Source organism: Talpa occidentalis, unplaced genomic scaffold, assembly GCF_014898055.3.
Source record: "Talpa occidentalis isolate TD23 unplaced genomic scaffold, MPIMG_talOcc4v2.1 talOcc4.17, whole genome shotgun sequence".
NCBI lineage: Eukaryota > Metazoa > Chordata > Mammalia > Eulipotyphla > Talpidae > Talpa > Talpa occidentalis.
Window position 1 is genome coordinate 250,603 of NW_023601754.1, and position 17,926 is coordinate 268,528.

A 17,926-nucleotide genomic window follows, 5' to 3' on the forward strand; every position below is an offset into this window, starting at 1 on the left:
CGCCCATGGCGGCGCCCGTGCCGTTCCCAGCGGGGGCGCGCGTCCGGGCAGGGCCGCCGGGGCGTCGCCCCCTTCGCGGGCTTTGTTCCCCCGCGGGGACGTGCGCGCCCGGCCTCGGTGGCGGCCGTGAGCCGGGCCGCGCAGCCACCAGCCGCCTTCCGCGCGGGGACGCCGGCCCGGGGACAGTCCCCGGCGGCCGCTCGCGCCCCCCGCCCCCCGCCCCGGCTTCCTGCAGGGACGCCCGCGCTGCAGGACGTCACGCCACAAAGCGAGACTGGGGAGGCCCGTGTCCCGCGCCGAGCGCCCGGCCGGTGACAGCGCTGGGCCGAGACACGCAGCTTTAGGAAACCGGGGGGCTCGGAGGAATCCCAAGGGCACGACCATGCAGGCAGCCTGGAAGAAGGCGGAGAACGGCCTCGGGAAGCGCCCTGAGCCTGGGGAGGCCCCACCCGGCTCTGAACAGGCCTGTGCTCACGTAGCGGCCAGGCCCCCGTCGCTGCGCAGCTGCTGGCCGACCAAGCCCCTTCCCCAAACCTGCTAGCGCTCTACCTGTGAGGCTTGAATCCCCACCACTTAGACAAAGGTCGGTCACCCAACAGGTCGCTAAGGAAACGGCCATGGCCTTGGCGCGAGCTCACTTTGGGACCGGGCAGGTTGCTGGAACTGTTCCTTCTGATACCGGAATGGTCAGGCCTAGTCTCCCAGCCGGGATCGGATTCCAGGCTGCAGGGCAGCGCTGAGCCCCAGCCGCTAGACCCCCACGGGCGGGTGTCTCACGAAGCCGCAGCAGGAACTTCGCAGACGCTCAGGCCAGCAAGCGAGAAGAGGCAGGTTTGTTTAGAGAAAGAAAAAGTTTAATGAAGAGAAAAAGAACAGAAATAAAGTGGGACTCCCAGGCCAGGGAACCAGGCCTGGGAGGGGCAAGGAAGCCAAAGTGGAGTCGTGTCTCAGGGAACATGGACCTTTTCCCCTCATTATTCTAAAGCTGCCCCCGTCTCTCTGTGAGTGGCCAGTTCTCGGCTGTCTCACTTAATTTGCTACTGAGTGGGGATCTTCACGTTCCTTATCTAACAGCTTTCTCTTTCCCCATTTGTTGCATCTTTAAATTTATGGCCCAGTCCTCTGGATGGGCCTCCCTGCATTGAAGCTAAACAGCTGCCCTTCTAATGGGACCATAAATGAAACCACGCTCCATGTCTCCAATCTCCGCCTCCCTTTCCCACCCGAAGGAAACCGGGACCAGCGTTAACAATGCTGTCCTTGGTCCTGGCATGTTTGTTTTTCCTAACGGAATGGGTTACTTTCCCTTGCTCGTCCTTATCTCTGAAGCCTCCCTAAATTTTTCAGAGGTCCCCTCCTGCACTGTCCCTAAAACTGCCTAATAACCCTAGCTTGCCCTGTCTCACTTCCATGAAGCAGGAGGAGCTGTCCTCACCAACCCCCACTCCTCTCAAAGCCACCCTGTTGCAGGTGTGAGGGGTGCTGGCGGTTCCTCCGGGCTGAGTGTGGAAGAGACAAACCCAGTCAACCAAATGCCACTGCAGAGGGAGGGCAGCAGCAAGTAACAAGGCAGGGAGTATCACCCGTGTGGAGTCATGCCAGGGTGGGGCACCTCGGGTCAACCTGCTCTGGGAGGAGGGGTTCACACAGCACAAAGGGAGATGTTCCAGTCACAGCATTTATTACAAAGTGCAAACAGATCTCTGGCAGGGAAAAAAAAAACCAGGCGTGCAAACAGCTCAGCAGGCCAGTGGCAGCTGGGTCTGGTCCCCAGCCCTGGGCTGTCCCCTCGTGAACAGCAGGCCAGGGCTGGTGGCCCAAGGGCCCCGTCATCCTGAAGCTATCAGGCCACTCAGGCTGCAGCACAAGCCCCCCCGGCACCCATACACCAGGAGCAGAGAACCTGGGACGAGCCTGGCAGCTTCCTGTGGGGCACCTTTTGGGAGCCCAACTCCCAAAGACTGTGAGTCCCGAGGCAGGAGTGAGGACAGGCTCCCGGAAGCCTTGCAGCAGGACTGGTGAGGACTGCGCAGAGGCGTCCATCTCCGATGAAGACGCCAGAACAGCCCCCGGGCCAGATGGTACCATGTCCCCATGGTGCAGTCCAGGAGATCAGCTGCTCGGTCAGGATGGCTCCTCTCTGAGGCGTGGCTGCGGAGGCGCCGGCTCCTCCTCCCCAGCGTCTGGCTCTGCATCACTCCACCTCTGTGGCGTGATCATCTTCTTGGGCCCGTGCGGTGGAGGTCCAATGAGGGCCTCAATGTCCTCGTAGTTTATCACTTCTTTCTCCAGCAGGGCGTGTGCCAGCTGGGGGCCAGACAGGTAGTGTGACCCCACAGAGACACATACCAGCCTCTGGAGAGCAACCCCCCAGGTGAAGGCCCAGCTCGCAGGCTGAGGACCAGCAAAGAAACAGCCCGTCTTGAGCTGGCGGTGCCACCGTAGCCACCAGCTGGCATCTCCTGCCTCCCTCTCCAGAATGCTCGTTTCGCCAATTTCAACTTCTTCTACAAACTAGCCCTGCGTGTAGTGGGGGAGGGAGTGGCCTCAGAGTGGTTGTGGACAGCTGAGGGTCCTGGGAGCCACCGCACCTGTGGTCACTGTGGGGGTGCTGGCCATGAGGGCTGCTGCTCCAGCATGTCTGCGTGTGACACCCCACCTGACGGCTGCCCTGCCTGGACCCTCAGCTGGGAGCAGCCACATGTCAGCTGGAGGCATACGTAGCCCAGCCAGTACAGGGAGCCACCGTCCCCACAGCAGCGTCGGTGGGATGTGAGCACCAAAGCTGCCTGTGCAAAGTCCCCGAGGCTGTCGGGGTGGTCAGGCCGGCACACACACCTCCCTCCTGGCAGGGCAGCGGCCCCACGCTGTGGAATAGGAGGAAGTGGCCAGTGTGTCCCACATCAGAGATCTGCCACTTCTCTGTAAATGTAAAACTGTCGCAAACCTTAAACCTTATTCTTGAAACTCCAGAAAAAGAAAAAATTTTTTAGAAAAACCCAGGTTGGGAAAGGATTAAACCAAATAGAGAAAACGTCAGTAATTTTGCTGAAGGTAGGCCAGGAGGCTCCTCCGATGGAAGCAACTGGCTTGACGTGTCCGAAACAGAGCTAAGAGAAGTGGATGGGGGTGGGGGGAGGGGGGCAGAGGCCCCGTGCACGGCTGTGTGTGTCCTAGTGCTAGGATGGGCCGGTGGCCGCAGGCCCAGGAGACTCACTCACCGCCTGGAGCTTGTCCAGGTTGTCCCGCAGCACCTGTTCCGTGTGCCTGTACGCCTTCGCCACCAGCAGCCGCGCCTCCTGTGCGGACGGGACAGGCCACGCTTACACCTGGCACAGCCGCCCGGGAACCTGCTGTGGGCCTTGGGCCACAGGCAGGGCCCAGCTGCCCGTGATGCCTGCTCAGAGCCCCCCACGCACGCCCGAGGCCCTCACGTGGTCCATCATCTGCTGCAGGCCCTGGCTGAAGGGGCGCCGTCCGATGCCTGGGAGGCCCTCCTGGGCATCAGGGAAGGAGACAGGCCCGATGCGGGGTGCCATGCCGTGCTGCTTCACCATGGAGTAGGCGATGCGGGTGACCTTCCTCAGGTCGTCCTGTGCCCCTGCATGTGGCACAAGAGGGAGGGTTTCAGTGCTGCCGGAGCCTGCTCACACCCTCTCGGCCCCCAGGCACACGTGGGCCTGACAGCCGTGGATGTGGCGTGCCCACCATGTGTCTGGACGTTCAGGGTTGCCTGGCCCCCGTCTGAGAGCCCGCTGGCCATGGTGCCCTGGGGATCGATCCACTCCTGTGCTAAGGAGCCCCGCAGGCCAGGCTCACCAGAGGTGACCTCATTGAAGGAGATGGCCTCAGCGGCACGGCCACCCAGGGCCATGCACATGCGCTGGAAGAGCTGTTCCCTGCTGAGGAGGCGCTGGTCTCTCGGCAGTATCTGCGCGAAGCCCAGTGCGGCGTTGGTGCGCGGCGCGATGGAGACCTGCAGGCGGGCAGAGCCGTCAGCAGGACAGGGCTCAGGCCAAGGGGGTGCACGGGGGGCCCTGCACTCCCGCGACAGGGGCAGGATGCCCAGGGGAGCCGTCCTGGAGTGCTAGCCACCACCCCCAAGGCCAGCCATGCACCCTGTGCCCACGGCCACAGCCATAGATGGGCTCAGGATGGAGGTGGGGCCCACAGCAGCGCTGGGAGTGGCCCACGCAGGAGCCTGAGGCGGGGGCAGCAGAGGGGCCGGGGAGCCCAGAGCTCACTGCAGGTGCAGGCCTGAGACACCCCCAGCACGAGCCCCGGGCACCCCAGGCCTCAGCGAGCAGCAGACTCCAAGGGAGGGGCTTTGCCTCCTGCTTTCTTTAATGGATTGACCTTGAAACGTGAAAATCCTAAGGAGGAGAACCCCCAAATTGTGAGAGGTACACACTGTGATTCACGCTGATCCTCTGAGCTGCTACGGTCAAGCCTCACCCCCTTCCCGCGCACCTGGAGCATGGCTACGCGGGCGCAGGCCTGGCCCAGACGCACCTTCATCACGGCCTCCGTGTGCTCCAGCAGCCAGCCCACCAGGGCGTGGCCCGACTCATGGAAGGCCACCACCCTCTGCTCTTCCTTCGAGAGGATCTTGCTCTTCTTGGCAGTGCCTGAGAACAGCAGAGGCCCTGAGGTGGTGCAGCTCCCTTCCTGGGCCCGCACGCTCACCCCAGGCCACAGGCCCTGGCACACTCTGGCCTACGCTGCTTCTAGGCGAAGCCGCCATATTTTAGGCGAAGGGAAGCCAGCCACGCTGCACACAGCTCTGCCCCCGCCCCGCCGAGCCCAACACACCAGCGATGACGCGCTCCACCGCGTGCTCGAAGCTGGATGTGTGCACGGACGTGTGTCCCTCGCGGGCTGCGTGCAAGGCTGCCTCGTTGCAGATGTTGGCAATGTCGGCGCCTGTGGGCACAGGGCATGGGCTCCGCGTCCTCAGGCTGAGGGAGACCCAGGAGCCCGGGACTGTGTGGGCGGCACCACCGCCCCTGGCCAGCCCAGGCACCGGCCTCCTCTGTCCACCCGCCTGTGTGGCTTCGTGTGCCAAAGCGGCCCTTTGCAAGCACAGCGGGAGGCAGGGACTAGGGGTTCTCTGACAGCTGACAGTGGGTTCTTCAGGACGTTTACAAAAAAACAGCAAGGAAGGAACGTGGTGGGGGAAGGGGCCGTGTTTACACCCTTTAAAGTAAGAGCCATGGGGCCCTCCCCGGGGGCTCAGGGGTTGAGTCTCAGCGCTATCACCAGCCACTGCGGCCTGTGTGCGAGCCCGGCCAGGGAGCGACCCACAGGGCACAGCAGACCTCTCCTGACTCCCCGCTGCTCCCCTCGGCAGTGTTGCAGCGGATCTGCCTATTTTGCTCCCCACTCTGTCTCCGGGGGGGCCTTTCACCCCCGTACCTCTGGCCTGCACCCCAGCTCTTATTACAGAAATTAATAAATAAAATCCTTAAAGTGAAGACATAAATAGAGTAAGAGCCATCGGGGCGGCAGCCCAGAGTGTCCCCTGACTGGGTCAAGAGCCGAGCCGGCCGTTCCAGGACGGGCGCCCAGCACTGCGCAGGGCAGGGATGGACACACTGCCCCTGCCCGCTGTGCCAGCCCCCGCCCACCAGCGCGAGGGCTGCAGCCTTGGTACCGCTGAAGCCGGGGGTCAGCTCCGCCAGGCGCTGTGAGTAGAAGCTGCTGGGCCGCGTCAGCTTCAGGCTCTTCAGGTGCTGCTCGAAGATTTCCCGCCGCTCCTGCCAGACACGTGCGCGTGACCAGACGGACGCGCCGGAAAGCCCCGCGCGTCACCGGCTTGTTGGTCACGCTGGCCCGTGAGGAGCTTTTCAGGCAGGCAAAGGGGGCAACGTGCGTGGTGGGTCTTCTGTGGAGACTGACCCTCCCGGCCCCGTGCCCTGCAGGGGAGGGCGGCGCACCCCAGCCCCGCTGCTGACCCAGGAACACCGGGGCGCCGTCAGGCCCGCGCTGACCCCTGCCCGCGCTGGGTCCCCCGGCTCACCGCGGTACCAGAGGCGCGGCTCACACGAGGGCGCCTGGCCCCAGCAGAGCCCGGTGCAGAGAGGGACGCCTGGTGTCCCCTGGCTTGGATGTCAAAGAATTGGCTACGAAACTCGGCCAGACCCGCCCCTGCAGCCCGCTGCTCCGGACAGAGAGGAAAACAACAGGAGCCGGAGCAGGCGCGGGGGGCGGGGGAGCCCGCAGAGGCCGGGCCCGCGGGGACAGGGCGGACCAGGCACACTGACCTGCAGCGTCGGGAGGTCGATGAAGACGTGCCGGTCCAGTCGGCCGGGCCTCAGCAGAGCGTTGTCCAAAATGTCGGCGCGGTTGGTGGACGCCAGGACAATGACGTGGTCGGTGGTGCCCATTCCTGCGGGACAGCAGGGGTCGGGTGGGGGCTGCGGGCAGGGGCCCAGCGAGGTGTCCCCGCAGCGGGAGGAGCAGGTGGGACGGCCTCCCGCTGCATCCACAGGCTGTGTTCCTGAAGGACACGCCCCGGACTTGCCAGGACTGTCCACCCCCAAGGGCTGCCCCCAGTCCCCCGGGACTGACCGACCTCCTGAGCCATGGGGCAGATGCCACCGCAACGGCCCAAACGACCCCCGGTCCCCAGAAACGGCCCCAGACCCCAGAGGGGCAGCAGGGACAGGCACCTCGTCCTTGCCCTGCACTGGGAAGAGGCGGCGGGAAGGCCACCCTGCCGAGTCCCGGGCGCGGCGCGCAGAGGGCACCGAACGATGTCTCAGAGCAGCCCAAGTCCTGGCTTCCCTCTCCTGGCGCCGCCGCCCACCATGCTCCAGCACGGAGCCCAGCCTCTCCCCACGGGGCTCCCTGGGGCCCAGGCAGCGGCCGCTGGAGGCAGGGAGTGCGACGTGCCGACAGGACGGTCCAGGATGGCCACCCGGGGCCAGCACCCAGCCTCAGATGGACGGCCCTTCCCAGCAGGCGGCGTGAGCTCTGGGGCCGCATCCAGGGGCGACACAAAGCCACGGAGTGTGTCTAGTCTTTCAGGAACTGCCCGACTGTCCTGACAGCAGCTGCCCAGGCCATACCTGGGAGGATGAGGCGGCCCGGGCGCCCCACACAAGTGTGCGCTCCCAGAGCAGCAGCAGCTCTGGCGCATCCGGACCACCTGATTCGGAGTCATGGGAAACACCAAAGAAGCAGAACAGCTGCGACGACCATGGCCGGAGAGCGAGGCTGGGCCGTGCCCACCTGCCCCAGGACAAGTCCCGGCCCAGGGGGGAGCCGCACGGGGCGCGGGGCCAGCCCCAAGCCCCGCCAGCTCCTCCCTCACGGCGCAGCACCCCACAAGGAGCATGAACAGGAAAAGCCAACACCTCATCAAGAAACTAATCCCAACCGCGTGGCAGAATGAAGTGCAGGGGCCACGGAACCCCACTTCAGGACCTTCTAGAACCCGGACGGGGGCGGCCCATGACCTCCTCGCCGCCCGAGCCGGTCGGAGACGCCTGCACGGGTGGATGGGGCTGAGCCGGCACAAGTGGGTGCCGGGTGCAGGCAGCCAGCAGGACGCCGCGGCCGGGAGGCGGGGCTCCTCTTCCCGGAGAAGCTTTCCCACGCCGGCCAGCTCCACCCGCCCAGGGAACAAAGGCCCTCAGAGGCAGCTGCGGGCGCACAGCTCAGCCGGGCCTCGCACAAAGGGCCTTGTCTGCAGCGGGCCCAGCGCCACAAGCAGACCTGAGTCCCGGGTCCCGGGCGGAAGTGCCGCTGCGTGGAGCCCTGGCTCAGGAAAGTGCTAGCTGACCGCTGTGCCCCAGGGCCCCTCCAGAAGCTGCTGTCTTGCGGGGCGAGAGCAGGGCCAGCAAAAAGACGTGCTCACACTGGGGCCAGCTCCGGGGGGCCCTCCGTGGCCCCCGTCCACAGCAGCCTCGGCGCACGCACCAGAGCCACAGCGGAGAGAAAGGGCTGGCGCGGCCCCCCCACCCCCGGCCTCTCCAGGAGCTGAGGCCCCGCGTCCGACAGGTGGGGCTGCCAGCTCTGCAATCTCCCACAGGCGGCGCTCCCCATCTGCCCAGCGCCCGCAGGCGGCCGTCTCCCAGGGACAGCTGGGAGCCTCTGCTAAGCCAGAGCTTCCGTGGGCAGAGGCTCCAGACGACACAGAGCTCAGCAGGGCCCACCACCGGGCCCCCCCCATCGCCGCCTGCGACGCCAGTGCTACAAAGAGCCGGCCAGAAGCCCCGGCCAGGGCAGCAGACGAGGCCATGTGACAACAGCCCAGCGTCCTGCCCCACCTCGCGGCAGGGGCCCCACGGCCAGCCCAAGGCTTCGGGTCGGGGCTGGGGGCCAGCACCACGGCCTCCCTGGCTGCTCGTGTCCTGGCTCTCCCTTCACTTTCGCCTTGAATCTCTTTACACCTAAGCCGTGTCCTTCGGGGGCGGGAGGGCAGCGCTCCGGAACTGATCGTCCGGCAGGGCGGCCGGGCGGTCCCCGTGTGCACAGCCCTTGCTGGTGGAGGAGACCGTGGCTGTGCCCTGCCAGCCCGCCCCACGGAGGCCGCCGGGCACTGACCGTCCATCTCCACCAGCAGCTGGTTCAGGGTCTGCTCCTCCTCGGTGTTGGAGAAGCCAGACATGGTGGTGGAGCGCTTCTTGCCCACCGCGTCGATCTCGTCGATGTACACGATGCAGGGAGCCCGCGCCCGGGCTTCCTTGAAGAGGCTCCGCACACGGGCGGCGCCGAGGCCTGTGGGCACCGGGAGGACGGCCAGTCGGTCAGTGGCTGCAGCCGCCGGCAGAGGGCCCTGGGGACACGCCTGGAAGGCCCTGAGAGGACGCCCCGGCCCTACTGAACACCCCACTTCCCCGCTCTGGATGCCCCATCCTCTGTCCCGTGGCGGTGACAGGCCCGCGACGCCCACCTCCAATGACCTCCACGAACTCCGGGCCGGCCATCGCCAGGAAGGGCACCTGGGCCTCTGTGGCCACCGCCTTGGCCAGCAGCGTCTTCCCGCAGCCAGGAGGGCCGAGCAGCAGCGCGCCCTTCGGGACCTTGGCGCCCAGCTGGAGGAAGCGCTCTGGGCTCTGGAAGGAGGGGCTCCCGTGAGGCTGCTTCCTGCCTGCGGAGCCGCCCCTGCGGGTGGGGGACAGGAGGTGCTGGGCCGGGAGTAGGTCCCGTGTGGGTCCAGGCGCGGCCGACAGGGACTCTGGCCTCCCAGGCTAAGGGCTGTGCTGCGGCTGCCCCCACCCGCCCGACGGCGCTCACCTTCAGGTAATCCACAAACTCCTTGACCTCGAGTTTGGCCTCGTGCATCCCCGCCACATCCTTGAAGCTGACTCCTTTCCCCGTCCTGCCGTCCACAATTGTGAAGCGAGCCATTTTAAGCTGGTTCTGGGCAGAAAACAGAAAGGGCAGGGGTCAGAGGGCGGAGTAGAGCAGGGTCCCCCTCCCAGCGCGGATGCAGACGCGCTGGGGAGGCTGAGTCCAGACCTTACGGCTGGAAAGCTGCCTGGCGTCTAGGAACCTCCCTTACAAAATCAAAAAGCTCCCTCAACCAGTGAGGCCGTTTAAGTCTCCCAAACAGCCTCCTTTTCCTACGTGACATCTCCCACCAGTTTCTTTCCCGATTGCAACGAGCAAGGCCTGGCGCTCAGCTCCAGACTGTCGGGGCAGGACAGTCACAGGCAGCCCGGGAGACGAGGTGGTGCCGGCACAGGGCCAGGCTGCCCTCGATGCAGGCCATGCACCCCGCAGTGGGAGTGGGGTGCAGGACCCCAACAGCCAAGGTGGCGTGGAGACAGGCCGCCCCACGAGGAGGGTCTCCAGCCCCAGTTTGAAGGGGTCACGGTCCTGGGGGCCTCGGAGGCCCAGGCACACACGACCAGCGGGGATGGCTCCCACCATGCGGCTGCGGGTTTGCAAGGGGCACGGAGGTGGCTCTTTAAAGATGGCCTTTGACACTTCTCAGCGTCTCAGCTAGCAGGGGAAGCTGACGCCAGCCAGCAGAGAGGGGCTGCGGCGGCAGAGTCAACCCCAGGCCAGTCACCACCCCCCGGGCCAGTGAGGGGAAGCCCCAGACAGGCCCTAATCCCCAGTTCTGCAAGACAGGGACGGGACAACTTACGAAAGCGCCAAACGCTCCTTCCCGTCCCGTCATCCCTGTCAGACGGAAGACATACCACAGCACGGCCAGGCCCACGGCCGTCATCCCCAAGGCGTAGAGAGCACTGGCGGGAGAGGAGCAGAATCAGGGCCTGAAGGCGCTGCCCAGGCACTCACAGCAGCGAGAAGGGTGCCCACTGTGCGCCTGTGCGGGCTGCAGTGCCAGGCCAAGAGCATGGAGGCGCCCGGTGAGCCCGGAGATGTCTGGAGCCGTGGTGATGAGCACGCCCCAGATGGGCTTCCCTGTCCCCACCCGCGTGTGCAAACGGGAGGCCACAGTCCCCGAGGTCTGGCCCTGCCCAGACCCAGGAGCCGCTTCGAACCGCATTGGAACCTGCACCCTGCCCCCCGCGGGCTCCCACAGGCCTAGCAGCGCTCACCACCCCAGGACAGGAAGGGGCTGCTGGGACCCAGGCCCGTGGCCGCCTCCGCCGCGGCTGGCCCGGCCGTGCCAGACAACAGCAGAGTGGCCGAGGGACTGGTGCCGCCTGCCCAGCGCGGCCTCCCACCCGGCCCTCATCCCCACGCCTGCCGCTGCAGGCCAGCGGCTGCGCCTGTCTCGGGCCGCGGGCAGCCCACATCACGCCCGGGAGGCGCCAACGTACTTTCCAAAGAAGCCCGTGCGCTTGTAGGACACGGGGATCCGGTCCCTGCCCTCGATGTTCAGCTCGTCCTCGGCTGCGCGCAGCTTTTCTTCAAATTTGTCGATGTTCGCGACCTGCATCCGGTACATCAGAGCCAGTCGCTGCGGCAGAGAGCACTGTAAGTCGGGGGCGGGCGGACGGGCCTGGACAGGTGCCCCCCCCCTGCACAGGCGTCCCACCGGGAGGTGCGCTGCAGGGCATGGGGCGGGGGTGCGTGTTTGACTATCCTCCCCCGCGGAGAACAGCACTGGTGGGGTCTGGCCGCCCGGAAGGGAGACCAACAGGTCAGAGTCTGGGCGTCCCGCTGCCGTCCCCAGGAGAGGGGCATGAGGGCCGCCCCAAGCAGGCATGGCAGCCGAGGCACCTCCCCCACAGCCTGGCCCTGAGCTCCAGACGCCAACACGGCCAGGCAGGAGTCAGCGCCAGGTTTCCTGGGGGCTCCCTCCAGGCTTCCTGGAGACACAGCCTGGGCCCCCTGGATCCCCTGTGGGGAGCCGAACACTCCCCTCCCCTCCACACACGCAGTCTGAGCCCCCGGCCCCCGCCACGCCCACTCACGGGCCGCCCGAACACCACGGCTCCGGGGTGCAGGTAGACCTCCACCACGTCGCTCTCGGGCACCACCTGCACCCGCTGCACCTCGCCCTTGGCCAGCATCTCGTGCACGAAGTCGTTCCAGGAGATGCTGCCGCCGCCGGAGCTGAGCGCATTGAGCAGGCTCATGACCACGGCGACCACCAGCAGGGTGCGCAGCCGCTCGCGGTACATCTGGTCCTCCCGCTCCTTGCGCCGCCTCCCCTCTGCAGGTGCAGGGGTCAGTCAGATGGGGCCGCCACGGGGGCCCACGCCCCAGCAGCCGCCCTGAGGGTGTCCCATTCCCACAGGTCCGCCTCCGGGCAACCTGCCCCAGCGGTCCCAACCCCGTCTCCCAGGCCCCCTGCCCAGGCTCCACGCCCCCAGGAGCGCCTCAGGGCTTCACCCCAGACCCTCTGGGAGAGCCAGATGTGGGCGCTGGGCCCACGGCAGCCCTGAGGGGGCAGGCGAGGAGGCATAGCGGTCAGGCTGTCCACCCAAGGCACGGAGAGTGCTGGCCACTCGTCAGGAGACGGCCACACAGACCTTCTGACCGCTGGCCCAGCACGGCCAGCAGGAAGCGCTGCCACAGCTGGGGCACCTCACGACAGGGGCCCAGCAGCCGCTGCTTTGGCCAGAGGTGCCCCCCCACCCCCGGCCAGCGTGCACACCCGGGCAGCCCACGGCAGGAGCGCCCGCCCTCGCCCCCTCAGCCTGGGCCACTCATCTGGGAAAGGCCTCGCAGGTGCCAGAGAGCCTGCAGGGAAAGTCTGCCCTGGGGGCTGGGAGCAGGCGGGAGAGAGGCTCAGAGAAAGAACGGGGAGCAGCCGCCTCCCCATGAACTCCCCAGGCTGCGCAGGCCGGGCCCCGGGGAGTCCTTTCTGGCCTAGTCTTCGCCCAGAGACCGTTCGCGTGTCAGGACGGGGACATTTCCAGCCTCCTCCTAGTGCTTCCGCACTGTGTCTGTCTGACACGAGCGTCAGGCCGCCTCCCCTGTGCCAGGGCGACCTGGATGGATCTGTCGTTGGCCACCCCAGCCTCCCAGGGCCGCCCAAGATCCTGCACACTTTCCGGCGATGCACGCACCTGCTCCGGCACCGCCCGAGGCGACACCTGGCCCAGACGCCGCACACGCCCAGGCGGAACCCACGGGAACGGAGCCCCAGAACAGCACAGCCCCCACCTAACACCAGGGACCTGTCAACGGGGGACGTCGCGGCCACCACCGCAGCACTCCGGAGCCAGAGCACTGCCCGAGTCCGTGCCGAGTGTGACGGGGGTGGCGCTGCGCCTGCAGTCGGGCCCAGGGCTCAGTGGCTGCCTTGGTGGGACGTGTGGGGTGAAGGTGTGGCCCGCAGACCAGCTGCAGATGCCCGGCACAGGAGCGAGGGCCCAAAGTCAGCGAGCAGCTGGCCAGGAAGCCATCTGGGCCCCCCAAGATGGGACTGGGAGCTGTCTGCTGAGGGGCTGCACCAAAAAGGGGCCTCCATCGACCCAGGGTGACATCTGGGTTGGAGAGGCACAGCCCTTCTGAGCCTGGCCCCCAAAAATACCCTCCCCAGGTCTCCACCTGGGCTCCCGCGCCCTCGCACCTCAGTCAGCACCCGGGCTCCACCAGGGACCGCCCACTGGGCAGGGCAGGCGCTGCCAGGGCAGAGATCGGCCCTCCCCCAGCAGACACACCCTGCCTCGGGCAGCCGGCACCACAGAGTGGCAGGCCCGCAAACACCCTATTTCCCACACCTTCACCCCATTACCCCAATCTCCAGAGCAGGCAAGAGAGCTGACCTCCGGGGCGCCTCAGCCGCCCAGGGCAGCCAAGAGAGCGGTGGGGCAGGGAGTCGGCTGGTAGAGGGGCTGAGCCAGGCAGCCCCGCCTCCTTCCTGCCTTTGGACAGGACTGGGGCCTCTGAAGGGTGGCGGGCAGGGCTCCCGCCACAGCAGCGCGGGTGAGAGTTGGGAGAAGCCTGCTGCCAGGCACACCCCACTCCCGAGACACCGGCTGGGACAGGGATGCGGCAGGCCGTGCGGGCAGCGTCACCAGGGACCCCGGCCGCACCTTCGTCGTCCTCAGGCGCCCTCCCCTTGGGTTTGTCGCCGTCCTTTGTCTTCTGCTGCATCCTTGAGGTCTTGAAATAGTAGGTGGCACCTGCAAGGGCCAGGCAGTGCTGAGCACTCGGTTCGGCAACTGCAGGGCCAGTCAGGACAGGTGCACCTCCTGCACGACCAGACCAAGACAGAAATTGCCCAGAGAGCCCTGCCCAGCACTCGGGGTCCGAGCTGCCCACCCCAGGGCAGCACTTGCTGATGGTGGAGCCATGAACTGCTTCCACGCACGTTGGCCGCTGTGACGGGGTGAATGTGAGGGAACGCGTGCAAACTGGGAAAGATCACAAGTCTGCTGGAGAACAACCCTGTGCTCTGCAGGCTCCGTGAAGCCGAGGGCTCTGTATCAGCGGGGCCTGGCAGCGCCGTCTCTGGCCCACAGGGCATGGCACCACTGCTCAGAGCCAGCGTGTCCCCGTCCTGCACACACTTGTACGTGCGGGGGCAGGAGCCACCTTGATGGGCCTGTGGTGTGTGTGGCTTGGGTGCGGTGGGCTCTAGGGGAACACAGATGGCAGGGGTGCCCCTGGGCGTTACAGGCCTCCTGACCGCGTGTGGCATGGATCACATATGGCCGCCCAACTGCTTCAAGTCCATGAGGAGTGGGAGGGTCTACCTCTTCCTGTCCCCACTGGGCGAAGCGAGAGCAAAATGCCTGGTGGCCATGCCAAGGGCCTCTGACGCGAGGTCAAGAGAGGTGGGAGGACGGCTCAGGGTCTCACGAGACAGTGCAGGCCCGTGTCCCAGAGAATTATGTACAGGAGGTTTGGAGCTGCCCGTGGGATGTAAGACACGGAGAGCCGCTGTGTGGCCCTCGCTGAGCACTCCCGGCATCGGCCGGGTAATACCGAGACAAGACACGTTTTCAAGCAGCCTGGTTATTACTCTGCACCACAAGCTTCCAAAAAATGATGTCTCAAAATAAACATAAATGACCTACTCAGGCCTTGAACAATCACGTGTTAGGTGAACTTCATTTCAGGGCAACCAAGGAACCCCAACGAGATTAACCGAGGTCCTTGAACCGACTTCGTTTCTCAGGCCGTTGTCAAGGCAGCAACGGGACCCTAACTTTTTCACAAATGCCACAGCCTCTGCCACCTCTCTCAGCATTACACACCTAAAAGCTTCCCGAAGCGGAGGGGATGCTGGATGAGATGCGGTTTCAACAATGGCCCGCGGAGCCCTTCAAGCACAGGCGTCAGCAGCCGCATCTGCGGACTCTGAGGGAAAACAAAAAAGCAGCACAGCGGCCCAGTCACGGACACCGCGGCGCGCCGCCCTCGAGTGCGAAGCCGCCTCTGGGCACGACGGCGGTTTCCACTGAACATCCCGAGAGGGAGACAAAAGCGACAAAGCCGGGCGGGCGCGGGGAAGGCGGCGAGCGCCCCCGCGGCGTTTCCGGCCCTTCCGCGCCCGCGTCCCGCGCCCCGCCCGCGCCTTCCCCCCGCGCCAGCGGCGTCATTTGTTTTTACTTCTAATGTCCCCTTGGCCCTCCCGGCGGCCGCCGAGGGCAGGCGCGGTCTCCTCCCGCAAGGGGCGCGCGCGCCCGGGCTCCGCGCCGCCCTGCGCGCTCACCGCCAGCCCCGGCGCGCGGCCGGCGTCGTCCCCGCGGCGGGGCCCGGGCAGCGGGGGGCGGCGCCCGCTCAGCGCGCGGAGTCGGCGAGGGGCCCGGCTCGGCCGCTCCTCGGCACGCGCCGGCCCCGCGGAAGGCGCCGGAGGCGGCGGCCGGAGCCGGGCGCAGGGTCCGGCCCGAGCTGGGGCCCGGCCGCGGCCGACCGCGGGGGAAGCCGGGGCGCGGGGGGCTCCGCGCCCCCGGGGTGGACCGGGCGGCGCCCGCGGCGGCGTTACCTGTGGGGCTCGGCCTGCACCCCCGGCGAGGCCCAGCGGAGGCCCGTGGGCTAAGCGCCACCGCCTCCTCCCGGCCCCGGCGGAGAGGCCCGGGCTCCCGCCCCAGCAGGGGGCCCGCAGGCGCCCCGGCCCGGGGCCCCGACCGAGGGCGCGCAGCAGCAACATGGCGGCGGCCATGGCGGCCGGGAACTGCGCCTGCGCGGTCGGGCCGCGGCCGCGCGCCTGCGCCGTGGGTGGGTGGGGCGTCTCCCGCGCCTGCGCCGTGGGGGCCTCCGCGGCCCGGCCGTCCGCGCCGGCGGGTCCCGGGCCGCGGCGCCCTGCGGGGAGCGGCCGCGGGGCTTGCCGCCGCGGGGGCCGGCGGGCGGGAGCAGGTCCCTGGGCACAGCCCGCGGGGCTGGCCGGCGGGGGCGGGAGTTCGGCCGACGCCGGCCCCTCGCCCCGGGCGTCCCTCCTGCGGCGGGCCGGACCCTCCCGGGGCTCCGGAGACCAGCGCGGCCCCCGCCCCTGCGCCCCGAGTGCCGGGCTCGGGCCCCGCGCGCGCGAGCACCCCCAGGCGCCCACCCGGGCGGGGGTCGGGCCACAGCTCCGGCCCCGGGGCGCCCCGAGCTCCTGGCGACGCGTGGCTCGGACCCGCCTGGGGACGCGCCCCGTAGCCGGACTCGTGCCGTGCGCCGTCGGGGGGGCGCGACAGGGCGAGTGGGGGCCCGTCGGCCGAGGTGCTGGCCGCAGCGGCGGCGCAGATGCCCCCTCCCGCCTTCCGCGGGGCCTGTGCCCGCTCGACTTGTGCGGCCCGGCCCCCGGCTGGAAAGCGTCCTGAGACCGGTGCCCGGCTCCCGGCCCGCGGCCCGGGTGCACCCCTCTCCCTGCTGTGCTCAGTCAGGCCCCGGGCCTGTCCTTCCCGGTTTCCCCGCCTCTGCCTGCGCTGCTGCTTAAAATAAAGCTGGGGTGGGGTGGGGGGCAGCTGGCGCAGGGGCTAAAGACACAGCGCTATCAAGCTGCCAGCCTCTGCAGCGTGAGTGGGATCCCCGGCCTGCCAGGGCGCTACCCACGTGGCGCAGCAGACCCCCCCTGTCTCCCCGCTGCTCCCCTCAGCAGTGGATTTCACTCAGTCTGCCTGTTCTGTTCCCTGCTCCATCTCTGGGGAGTCCTCTCACGCCCCCCCCACACCTCTGGCCTGCACCCGGGTTCTTATATGTATAAATTTAAAAAAATACAATAAATAAATGTTTTGCAGTCCTTTCCCAGCTGAGACATCAGGAACTCTGCAGACAGCTTGGGGGTTGGTTCTAACCCTTACTGGGCTCTGCATTGACCAGCCTGTTGTTCACCCAGAACCGGGGCTGCACTCAGTGTTCCTAGGAGCTAATTTCCAGAGAGGGTCTCATGGCCAAGCCTCCTGGTCTCCACTTGGAGCTGCAGAAGGGGGCAGTGCCACTGAGATGGCCGCCAGCAATATTCCCGGCCAGCCACTCTCCAGAAGGGGGCTGGGCAGTGCGTGTCCTGGTGTCTGCTCAGCCGTGAGCACCGAGGTGTGCATATGGGAGCACCGGGTTCAGCTCCCCATTAGCAGGCTCCCTGCTTGCTGCAGGCCAGTCCAGGCCATATGCACAGACTTCAGGCAAAGGCTTTGGGAAGACTTAGGAGCCCTTTTTCTGTTCTTCACTTGCAGTGTTTCTGGCTGGATCTGTGATACACTGGCTGAACAGAACGCATCTGGTGCTTAGACTTTAAGGACACATCAAAATGGGATGGGGATTGGGCCTCCCCGGTGGCGCAGTGGTTGAGCGCTGGGTTGCGAAGCTGCCCGCAGCCTCTGCTCCCCGGCCACCGGGGGAGGGTCCCGCACGGCGCGCAGACCTCTCCTGCCGCCCGCTGCTCCCCTCAGCAGTGTCCTTCGGTCCTTCTGCCTGCTCTGCTCCCCGCTCTGGCTCTGGGGGATCCTCTCACCCTCCCGCGCTTCTGACTGTGCCCAGTGCTTGTATAAATAAATACATAAATCTTTAGGGAAAAAAAAAAGGGGGCTGGGGAACAAAAAATGTAGTGGGGCATTTTAAAAATCAGGGGGGTTTGGTGGTTCAGGTAAGGCGCCCCAAGAACACCTGAACCTTGGTCACGCTGCACTTCCCTGTGCCCCGCCCCGTGCAGCTACTGCAGCCCGTGGGAAGGATTGGCTGTGAAACCAGTCGGGCTTCACCTCCTGTGGCCAAGGACGCTGTGAGCTGGGGTTCACCCGGGGCAGGGGCTAGGCCTGCCGGGCCAAGTCCAGATGGTAGTTCTTTGACCCTTCCTGGGGGCAGACAGGAAGGTGCGGGATGACGCTGGCCTGCCCTGGCTCCGGTGGCCACAGTGCCTAAGACAAGTGGGTGGGGCGGGGAGGGGGGCAGGGTAGCCTCACTTAGCAGGGGACCCCCATCCCCAGCAGACTCGTGGCAGTCCCTCTGTGGGGGGAGGGGCAGCAGGCTTCACCAGGATTTCTCTGGCTTGTGTTCCTTCAGCAGCTGGCTGCTTGGGGCTGCGGGTAACACAGGCCTACGGGCCTCTGGCCGGACTTGGTTTTGTCCACAGCTCTAGATCCGTGCCTGGCCATTGGCAGGCCTGGACTCGAAGTCTGCA

At 66.8% G+C, this 17,926-nt stretch overlaps 1 protein-coding gene across 1 annotated transcript; it reads right to left on the bottom strand.

Moving 5' to 3' along the window:
• Window positions 1-928: 928 nt before the first annotated feature.
• SPG7 (SPG7 matrix AAA peptidase subunit, paraplegin) lies at window positions 929-15,490 on the bottom strand. The gene is made up of 17 exons (XM_037515735.2): window positions 15,314-15,490; window positions 14,583-14,685; window positions 13,416-13,505; window positions 11,343-11,584; window positions 10,746-10,885; window positions 10,103-10,205; window positions 9,244-9,369; window positions 8,900-9,062; window positions 8,551-8,724; window positions 6,264-6,388; window positions 5,654-5,756; window positions 4,813-4,923; window positions 4,513-4,628; window positions 3,820-3,976; window positions 3,435-3,601; window positions 3,222-3,299; window positions 929-2,307 (listed from the first exon to the last, which is right to left on the bottom strand). The coding sequence occupies exons 1-17, from the start codon at window positions 15,488-15,490 to the stop codon at window positions 2,125-2,127; spliced, it is 2,358 nt and encodes a 785-aa protein (XP_037371632.1). The 3' UTR covers window positions 929-2,124.
• Between the last annotated feature and the right edge of the window lie 2,436 nt (window positions 15,491-17,926).

Coding starts and splice junctions, on each gene's coding strand:
- SPG7 (XM_037515735.2), bottom strand. CDS start 15,490: ATGGCCGCCGCCATGTTGCTGCTGCGCGCCCTCGGTCGGGGCCCCGGG. Junction 10,886..11,342: donor CCGTGGTGTTCGGGCGGCCC/GTGAGTGGGCGT, acceptor TCTCTGCCGCAG/CGACTGGCTCTGATGTACCG. Junction 8,725..8,899: donor GTTCGTGGAGGTCATTGGAG/GTGGGCGTCGCG, acceptor CGGTGCCCACAG/GCCTCGGCGCCGCCCGTGTG.